Source organism: Ictidomys tridecemlineatus, chromosome 7 (genome assembly GCF_052094955.1).
Source record: "Ictidomys tridecemlineatus isolate mIctTri1 chromosome 7, mIctTri1.hap1, whole genome shotgun sequence".
Classification (NCBI taxonomy): Eukaryota; Metazoa; Chordata; class Mammalia; order Rodentia; family Sciuridae; genus Ictidomys; species Ictidomys tridecemlineatus.
The window spans coordinates 184,457,985-184,468,394 of record NC_135483.1 but is presented as its reverse complement, the minus strand read 5'-3'; the positions used below and the strand labels follow the sequence as shown (position 1 = coordinate 184,468,394).

Below are 10,410 nucleotides of genomic sequence, written 5' to 3'. Positions count from 1 at the left end.
ACAGGTCTTGGTAAGTTTTATTTCGCATTGATTATGTTAATAAAATCAATAAAGCAGAGGTGGCAGCAGGCTAGTCATGCTTCAGCCTGTGGGGAAGAGCTACAGCAAGACCCAAGGAGAAATCTGTCTTAGCAGGGAGGAGACTGGAAGAGAGTCAACTCCAACTTGTGGACTTTGTACTCCATTGTGTTCCTAAGTTTGTATACACAGCAACACCCTGACGTTCGCCTGTGCTTCTGAGGCCACACATGTCGATAATACTTGCCAAGCCAGCATGCAAATCAAATGTTTTCTTGCAACCAGATTTGAAGCAACGTCTTAACAGCACTTGCCAAGTCAGTACACATTCAAGTCCAAGGCTTCACCACCTTCAGAGAAGTTGATGGAAGACCATGCTCAGCCTGTTTTCTTTTCATTGCAAAGCAAATCAAAGCTTATCAAAAGCTGAAAAGCCATGCCTCACTCACTCCGTGGCTCGGGCAGAAACAAGATATGCCTTTAGGACAGACTGACTTGGAAGATGAGCAAAATTTGGAGATGACTTGGAGCACATTTCTGTGATGTCTGAGAATCTACAAATTATATTGAAGAAGCAAAGAAAAACACATATGACTTCCGGGGGGGGGGGAATGTGTTTGTTTATTTAAATTAAAAAAAAACTGTGAAAATTACAAACCATTAAATACAAAAGACAATTCTATACAACTCAATAGAATAAACAGGAAGTATATACATCACTTTTTAACAGGCGCAGATAGACTTGCACCAAACTTCAGGATTAAGCAATGGAAAATGTGACAAGGCACATGTCCGTCGCAGTGAAGTTTCAGAATTCAAGTGATTCCAGGCAAGAGGCCAAACTCAACTTGGCTTCTTTCAACTTAAATGGCCCCCTTTGGAGTAAATCCACACTCTGAGTTTTAAAGTGAACAGAGAGCCTTTCTCCCACCAACAAATTTCCTCTAGTTCTGTATCAAGGCAGACTGATAAACCAGCTCCTATACTGTTAACCCTTCCATGGGAACAGTAGTTATCACTGTACCTCCAATCCAGGGAGAGTGTATATATATATATATATATATATATATATATATATATATAAAGTTTTTTTTTACTAGAATTAAATGTGATGTTTTCGTGTAGTCTCCAATGGCTGAGAGATTCTGCTACAAAGCTACTGACCACAAGAATACATACTGACAAGCATTCCTGAGCATTTCCTTCCAGACTTCTCTTTTCCTTAGCTGAGAGTGTTCACGACCCACCATCCAAAGAACTGTGCAGAGGAAAACGTGGTATCTGCCTTTTTAGTTTAATCCTGGGAAAATGACAGCAGGGATAGCTGGTGGTCAGCCCCCAATTCCCCAGTTACACATACACAAGAGTCTCCAACTGCTCCTTTAAACCAGAAGATCCTTTTTCAGACTAACTGGCAAAAGGGGAAATATTTGGTCCAAGCTTCCTCACACCAGGCCATGGAGCATTTATCACAGAGTCCTGAAATCCTCCCAGCCCCCTGGGGCTGCACATCCTCAGGAGCCTCGTGAAGGCAACAAGCCTCTTGAAGACATGCCCAGGACCACACAGCAGATGCGCGTCAGGGCTTGGGATCAGCAACCATAGACTTGGACCCCAGCTTTGTGCAATCTCTGCCTGAATATGCCCTTTTAGGTCTCAGCTACGTGACGAAATACCACATTGTGAGTCCCGTCGTATGTCCTCTCCCAGCTCAGAAAACTAGGCTGGGAAAACGAGCCAACGACGGCTTGGCCTGGTTCAGCTCCACCAACACTCCTTCTGGAAAGATCAGGACGAGCCCCCTGCATGGCCAGAGTGCAGGATAGATTCTGGGGAGGCTCTCTGACCAAAAGAGCATCGTGCCGGCATCTAATGTTGGACAGGCACAAGTTCAAGGTCATAGATGAGACAAAAGATCAAAATAGCAGATCATCTCTTATAACCCCAGCTAATGTTAACAGATTTAAAAAGTTGCTTTTTTCCCTTACATTGTGCAAACAGGTTGAGCTCAGATCTCCAGCTTTCTCCTATCTAAAATCATTCATTAAAATCTCCCCTCTCATCCAAAGACCTCCAAAAGCAGCTTGTAACCCTCTGTGAACTAATGCCACAGGTACATAGTAGAGATACTTACAGCCAATTAGATCTAGAAGAACAAAGCTCTAGGCAAATTAGCAAATCAACACTAGTCCCTCAGCCTGCCCTAGGCATTTAGCAGCCCCAGCAAAAGGCAGATGCTGCGCAAGTGACCCTGGACATCCAGTGAGGAAATGACAAGCACATCATCAGACCAAAGGCTGAACAGGAACCCTGAAACCCAGACCCCAAAGTAAATGAACACACTGCACGTCTTTGGGGCTTCTCAGGTGGCAGGTCCCAATCGCAGGCACCTCCAGCTGAGCCTTGCCTCTCACCCTCCCCTATTTCAGGGGCTATCTGAGGGCCTTTTCAAAGTGGCAGCTGCACTGCAAAAGTGAAACCGGACACTTGACGATGTCTCTTCTTTTTCTAAGGTTGCTGCTGGCTGGCGGAGCCACCTCAGGATCCCTGGGGGTGCTAGGAATTCTGATGGATGTTCTCAGAGGACCCTTCGCTGCTTTCGTTGAGAGGCGTCTCTGAAGTCTCCTCCAGCTCGTCGTCTGCCCCCTCCTCCTGGATGGTGAGATGCACATCTGGGGAAGAAGACTCGGAGCTCACGCTGTCCCCTTCCATGGAGCAGAGGGTGCAGGACAGCGCAGGGGCCACACTCTCTTGCAGCATGTTCAGCATCATGGGCACCTGCACTGACCTCAGGCCTGAAACCATGGGCAGCGGCTTCATGGCCTCTCCCCAGAGCCTCTCTTCATCTTTGTACAGCAGCAGGAGGCTGGACTTCTTCTCTCGCCTCTTGGATTTCATGTAACCCAGCATGATTCCAATCAAGAAAACACCATAGAAGGACATGACAACCAGAATGTAGAAATATTCATTGCCGTTGCCGCTGCCACTGCTGGGCACATGGGACTCCAGGGGGCTGCTGGAGGCTGCGGTGCTGGGGTGTGTGCTGTTCAGAGTCTCCATCTTCAGCATTGAAGCACGGCTCACGCAGCCGGGGTCTGGGGAGAAAGCCACAGATTAGAGCTGTCCCACCAAGGCCCCCTAACGTGGTGGAGGGCAAGCACGAGGTTTATGGAGTCACAGTGTCAAAAAGTTTATAAATGCATGAGATAAAGAGCATAGGAAGTTCCAACAAAGAGTTAACAGGGTTTAGCTCTGAGGGGTTGGAGAGCAAGCGGGAAAGGAAGAACTTTCACTTTTTCGCTTCTATGCTATATATCCATCTTCTGTGCATTTCATAAAGGAGCAGGCATTACTTTCATTCTTTCAAAAATCCCCTATGCCAGCAAGAGTAGAGAAAGTAAATAATATGTTAAAAAGTGGGACACATATTTGAACCCATGGAGCAGAACCAAAAACTGGCATTTGGCTTCTAAAACTTTTTAAACTTTTAAAATTCAAAGCAAAGTTCCTTAGAGTAAACAAAGGAAACAGAAAGAAAAGAGCTTGGTGTATTTGTACTTAGGAACGTTCCTCTTTCAAAGAAGCAAAGCAGCACTGTGACTTACCCAAGGCTGGCAGTTCCTCTGAATTCCTAAATCGTCTGGTCCAAGAGCGCTCCGCTTTTGCGTCCGGCGCGCACTCTGACAGCTCGGCTGCTGCAGTCCGGGATATATAGTCAAAAATGCATCGTCACGTGCTCTGGGAGGAAAATTTACAACAGAGGTTGACCGCGGCAGAGTGAGCAGTGAACTCACAGCACAGCAGTTCAACTCCCTGAACTTCGCAGCTGGTGAAAAGAAAAAGGCTACAAAGTAGAAGCTGCTCCTCCTGCCCCTGCCTGAGCCAGAGTTTTCAGGTGGCCGTGAAAAGGAGTGGAGGGAGGAGAGAAGAAGGTGCTAGATGGGAACCAGGACTCCAAAGTCCAGCCTCGTGCAAAATTAGTCCCTGCTTCAATGCCCCCTTGGGAATAACCATTATGTCATCTGTAGGTTTCTGAGGCAGCCGAATCCCACAATCTGAATGAGAGACAGTTGGAAATAAGAACAGGATTTACAGTCAGGAAACTAGGGTTTAAGCTTCAGTTCTTCCACTTTCTCTGCAAATTAAATCCTTCTCTAAACTTCCTATACCTCAGATTCTTGATCCATAAAATTGCCAGGCATGGCAGGGAGGGCTTCAGAATGCAGAATTGTATAAACCATGTGAAATTTTTAAGTTCCTTTTGGCTTAATCCCTTTAAAGCTTGAAATCTATTTGGTACAGGTTAGTCCTGTAGCAACCTGGAGAGACTCTACCTGTCTACCAAGCAATGAAATCTATTTTTTATAATCATTGTTTAAGAAAAATCTTCCAGATTCTTTTCAGCAGCCTGTGTGTAGTGGAAAGATGTTATGGTGAAAGGTTCTATGAGCAGGTTTGGCTCCGTGGTAGTGAATGGTGCAAAGTGGCTGTTGGGATCAACCTAGAAGCACCGAAGAGCGTGAGGATTTCACTCCAGTCTCTGCTCCCCAGCATGCGCATTCTGAGAGGCTCCCATTTGAAGTCCAAGTGGAAGGAGTCCTCAGCCTCCAGCTGTCTGTGAATTGCAGTCAGATTACTTTTCCATCCATCTCTACAGGGAACATCACTTGTGGTCCTGCTGTTGTTAAGTAGAAGCTCAGGGAACACATGACGACATTCTCTGACCCATCGGAACACACACGGCCGGGACTCTAGAACTTTCACTAGAAACCTGGCTATGTGCCTGGTCCTACTAGGAGGCCACCTGTAGAAAGAGGGGGTTGCTGGACCGAGGCTGCTGCCTTTCCCACTGGACTCTCCTCTGCTCATCCCTTAAATCCCCCATCAGCAATGAGGTATCAAGGGCCCACAATCCTAGCACTAAGATCATCCATACAATGGCCTTGGCTCACATGGATAAAGACGCCCTCACATTCGTGTGGATCCTTAAAAAGCACCACAGCTGCCTCAGCCGTGGTAGACTCGGCTTTGCCCACCCGAATCCACCCCAAGCACTGGCCACTGTATCCATACGGGAGCCTGCAGCGTTTGCCTGCTGATCACAGAGCCCAGGGCTGTGGATCACGTGCCTTAAGATATGTATGAAATTAGCAGACACCAGGGTTTGTCAAGCACGATGAACTGGAAGCTCCCAGGAGGCGGAGAGGAGGTGGGGAGAAGGGTTAGCAGGTTCAAAGGCAGGAAGCGCAAGGCCTGATGCCAGGAAGCCAGAGGCTGAAATTTCCAAGGGAATAAATTCCCAGCCCTGAGCCAACAGTCTCCAGGCACTAAAACCAAAGAAGACGTGTGTGAGGACAAATCTGAAATGGAGTCCAAATGACAGCAGGTCAGAAGAGCAAAAACCCACTGCAGGAGTCAGGGCGGAGTCAAGGCGGGAAACTCCACTGGGTGACCACCGTGGTGCCCGCTGCCTCCGGTGGCACTGCCTCCCCGCATGGGTGCCAGTTCAGGGAAACCAGCAGGTAGAGCATCATGCAGTCTGGCAGAAGGTGTGTTTTGTTGTCATTGTGGAGACCACCTCCGGGGCCTCCAGGGGCTTCTGGTCACTTCCCAATGGGCACATTCCTCTCTTTTTTTTTTTTCCTCTCTCTCTTTCTGGCCACCACTCCCAGGAATGGAACTTAAGACTTGGGCCTTGAGACCTCGTGACACCTAGCTCTGTCTTCTCTGCAACCTCCTTCATGACACTATGGACAGGACGGTGACAGTAAATAATGGTGTGGACGCTGAAGAGGGAGAAGAGAGCACAGGGCCACGTGCACACTGCGCCTCAGGTTAAGGGACCGCAATGCTAAAAGACTAATCCATCCTGCAAATACGTTCTCCTCCTCTCATCTGCATCTCCATTTCCTTAACAGGGTCTTTTGAAGAGCAAATACTTAATGCTGATCAAGGCCTATTCATCAGAAATTTGTTATGGTTGTGCTTCGTGAATCCTATCTAAGAAACCTTTGTTTGACCTGAGGTCATTCTCCTGTTTTCCTTCTAGAAGTTTTATAGCTGCTCATGCATTTCAAGTTGGTTTTATTGCAGTGCTGTATAATAGAAAGTATCAGTCAAGGTTTTTTCTTTTATGTATATATATATATTATTTTTTCATATGTAGCTCCAATTGCCCCATGACTCTTTGCCAAACTTACTATCTTTTTCCTATCAAATTATCCTGAAAAAATTTGTCAAAAATTAATTCACCTCCATGTACAGATCTGTTTCTAAACTCTTTATTCTCATTCCTTGCTCCAGCTAACAGTATATCACCATTACACTGTTTTGAGAAACCTATTTTAAACTGCTTATTTATTTATTTCTTTATTTATTTATTTATTTATTTATTTATTTATGTTGAAGGATTGAACCCAGGGGCACTTTAACACGGAGCTACATCTCCAGCACTTTTTATTTTTTTAAATATTCTTTATTTGTAAATGAACACAATACCTTTATTTTGTTTATTTAGTTTGGTTTCTTTCGTGTGTGTGTGTGTGTGTGTGTGTGTGTATGTGTGTGTGTGTGTGTGTGGTGCTGGGGATCGAACCCAGTGCCTTATAACCCCAGCCCTTTATTTTTTATTTTGAGACAGGATCTCGCCAAGTTGCTTAGGGCCTCACAAAGTTGCAGAGACTGACTTCAAACTTGTGATCCTCCTGACTCAGTCTCCCTAGCTGCTGGGATTATAGGTGTGTTCCACGGTGCTCAGCTTAAACTGGCATTTTACATAAGTCCAAGATATGTTGCAGTCAGTACCTAGCTGCGTGTCATCAGACACACATCAACCCTGTGAGGTATTACCATGACCATTTCATGGATGAAGACACCGAACTCAGAGAGAATAATTTCTGAACTTCTCATAGTCGTGCCATTAGTAGTTGGCCTGGGCAGCCCCCAAACCCATTCTGTTTTCACTACCTGGATCTCACTGAATGAGAGCCAAGAAAGGATCAGAGAAAGAGTAGAAAGTCAAAGACCCATGTCATTTTCAATTTGAGGGAAGGAATCTTCATAAACGTTTTTTTCTAAAGCATGAATTCCTAGAGGACCAGTTCCTCAAACATAGATGGAAGCATGTAGTTACAGATCGTATCTTCTGGACTCAGGTTCTCTTCATTATACACACTCAGATATCCTAGAGGCTGTAGGTGAAGCAGAATACCCTTACCCTGAAGCTATGCAGCCCCCAGTCCAGCCGTTCCCCTTTTGCCTATGTACAGTTCTCTTGTTTTGATGTGTTGAGTTGTTTACCTCCTTCTTGTGACTTTGCTGTTCCCTGCTCATACCCCCAGCTTGATCCCGACATACACTTTCTCCAGAGTTTTGAGTACTTTCATTTCCTGGTAACGTCATTTTTACAAGATGACCCAGGAGTCCCTGACCACATCTCTGAAATTATGTTAACAGCTTCTGTGACTAAACAAAGTCCGTGCTGGGATAATAGAACAGCCACAAATCTCATCAGATTAAACAGAAGCCTGGGGCCGGAGACCTGACCCAGCTCGGCCTCACCCGGGCTACGTGACTGGCTCCGTTGCATAATTTCTCTGCTTCTGTTTTCGCCACCCGCAGGCAGTCAAGCGTAGGGTCACTAATTGTGCCGAGATCCCCAGAAATGTCCCATCCTCCAACAGGCTCCCCCCACCCTGAGCAGACCAGGCTGCAGGTTTGACAGAGCCCTGCAAAACAAAACCCTGGGTGCGCACCACTCATCTTGCTTTTCCCAGAAACTCTGAAAAGTTGTGTCTGGGAACTCTTGAAATGGGACATCCCTTCTAAAGCCTTGAGTCACCCTCCCTGGTTGCATACTTTTGAGCGTTCCTGGCACTCCGACTAAGACAGGGCCCGGTGTCTGCAAGGTACTTAAGACTTCCAGATCGCCTGCCCCCATAGCACCAGCTACATTTCAGGAGGATGTGACTGTGACCAGGTCCCACCTGGACATCAAAGGCAAAAAGGGTGGAAGAACCCAGAACTCTGGAAATTAAAGAGTAAAGCTGGCATTAACTCACCATTATGAATTATTATTCAAACGTTCTTTTCACCTCATTTTAATCGAGCAAATATTTGCATAGTGTCTCATAACTGCTGTAAGCACTTCATCAATTTCATATAAACTTCATAAAACCCCTATATTACCCCTACAAATATTGGGAAACTAAAGCACAGAGAGGTTGAGGTTTCCTGTCCTGGGTCACACAGCGGGTACATGGCTGAGCTGGGAACCCAGAGCTGAGAAAAGAGAAGAAAAAAAAAAAAGAAAAAAGCATTGTCTCTGCCTCTATGGAGCCTACAGATAGTGGGGGACACAAACAAAGATCCAAAAATCTTATGTGTAAAATAGCAAGAGTGGCAAATATTATGAAAAAGATAATACTAGGAAAGCCCGGATTTCTGTGACTTGAAGTCCTTAGAAAAATCAGGGAGGGCTTCCTTGAGGAAGTGGCCACCAAGTTAGGATCTGATGGTTGAATTAGGAGCTGGACATAGGTATGGAGAAGGTAAGAGAATTTTGGCCAGTGGTCATCTGGAAGAGACTTTCTCAGGAAGAAAATGGGGAGCAAAGAGGGATGAGAAGAAGGAGGAACTGAAATGCCACAAGGAGAAGAGCTGCAGCGGCTGGCGTTGGCAGAGGTACATCACCTGGAGGGATGAGGACAAGAGAGCAAAGGGGCCGAAGCTAGACCCCTGCCTGGAGGAGCTCAGGATCCACCAGGGAGGTCCAGGTCTGGGGCAGATGTGTGCCAGCGAGGGACTGGCTGAAGGCGTAGCCACTGAGGTGTGCAGAGTACAACCAGGACATGGAAGTCCCGAGCGCGCCTCGCCCGGTGGAGGAGCCCCGAAACCAGGGTGAGCAGTCGGCAGTGTGCGTGTGTGTGAAGAAACACCTGGAGCGTGGACTTGGCCGCCAAAATTCATATCCAGAGTTCCAGATCATTTAAATAAAGCTCTTAAATACATCTCAACATCATCCTCCAGGGCCGTCGGCAGTGTGTTTGAAATAATTTCCAGTCAAAACTTGGACAAGGTGACGCAGATCTCCAGAAACAAGAAGAGCAAATAAACAGGTCGGTAGATGGAGTTTCGTGGATGGGAGGTCTAGGTGAAGCACCTGTGATGGCCCCACCAACAACAGCTTCCAGCTGCCCAAAGCCCAAGCAGCAGAGGAGAGAACAGGAGGAGCTTTGACCCAGAGGAACTTGAGCCACTAGGACCATCAACTGGGACGGCACATACTGGTCATTGAACTGAGACTACTCCAGGACACGGAGTTGCCATGGGATTTTTATTACCTAAGAATGGCTAGAAAGTTAGGGGAACTGCTCCCGATATCCATCACAGGGCAGGGAGATCATTGGCCCTAGAGAATGAGTCTGAGGACTATTAGGCTGCCAGAAGATGACACCATGCAAACCCCGTTTGCCTCTCTTACACATTACACCTGTAGGAGCTCAGAACAGTGTTAAGCACAGGATGAGCGTCCACGTATCATGATATTGAGCAATGTTAGAAAATGCACAAAGACAATATTGGTTGCTGCGTGCATTACCTACCATTAATTTAAATTTAAGGAGCACAGGCGATGGTTCACTGTTTTATTCCCAGCCTCTAGAATGATACCTAGCCCACAATAGATGTTCTTAAAACATTTGTTCACTGAATGACAGAAAGAATATGCTGAGTGCTGGTCACAGACTTTCTTATTAAAGTCTCACCAGGTCCCAGTGAGAGCAATTATGAGAAAAACATTATAAAATAATTTGAACAACACAATCTAAGGAGTCACTTGTCCTGTCACATAGCAGGAAGTAGCAATGCCGGGATGAACCAATTTGCCTCCTATGGAAACCAGGCCAGACACATACTCCATTTCTGGGACACACAGTGCTCAGTGGTTGTTGGTCACTTCCTCTGGCCCCAGCTAATCAAGAGATAAGGATGGAAAGACGATGCTGATGAAGAGCTTCGGGGATTTCAGTTGAACAGAACTGACACTTTTATTAAGAAAATGTTTCACAACCTTTAAAAAGCTTTCCAGAACCTTCCAAGTACCCGATGATAACATAGCACCCAGTAAAAACACCAATCTCCATTTAGCTCTGACTCCTGCACACACCAAAGGTAGTTGGTTCTGAGAAGGGACTTACACAGGGGATTTCAAGAGCATTGCATAGCTCGGGCTGCCCTTCTGAAAAACCAGACTAAACTATGGTTGACAGGAAATGAGGGTCCCCTTCCTCCAGGGACCGGCTTCCTGTTGCAACAATTTCCCATCACCTTCCTCCATGCATCTCCCTCAAGGGGCAGAGCTGGGGTCTAGAGGGCAGGGCAGTCCAAGGCAGA

At 46.4% G+C, this 10,410-nt stretch overlaps 1 protein-coding gene across 1 annotated transcript; it reads right to left on the bottom strand.

The window, feature by feature from the left end:
* Positions 1-621: 621 nt before the first annotated feature.
* On the bottom strand, positions 622-3,916 carry Kcne4 (potassium voltage-gated channel subfamily E regulatory subunit 4). Its single transcript, XM_005330541.5, has 2 exons — positions 3,624-3,916; positions 622-3,113 (listed from the first exon to the last, which is right to left on the bottom strand). Exon 2 carries the CDS (start codon positions 3,085-3,087, stop codon positions 2,575-2,577), a length of 513 nt encoding a protein of 170 aa, XP_005330598.1. The 5' UTR covers positions 3,088-3,113; positions 3,624-3,916; the 3' UTR covers positions 622-2,574.
* Between the last annotated feature and the right edge of the window lie 6,494 nt (positions 3,917-10,410).

Coding starts and splice junctions, on each gene's coding strand:
- Kcne4 (XM_005330541.5), bottom strand. CDS start 3,087: ATGCTGAAGATGGAGACTCTGAACAGCACACACCCCAGCACCGCAGCC.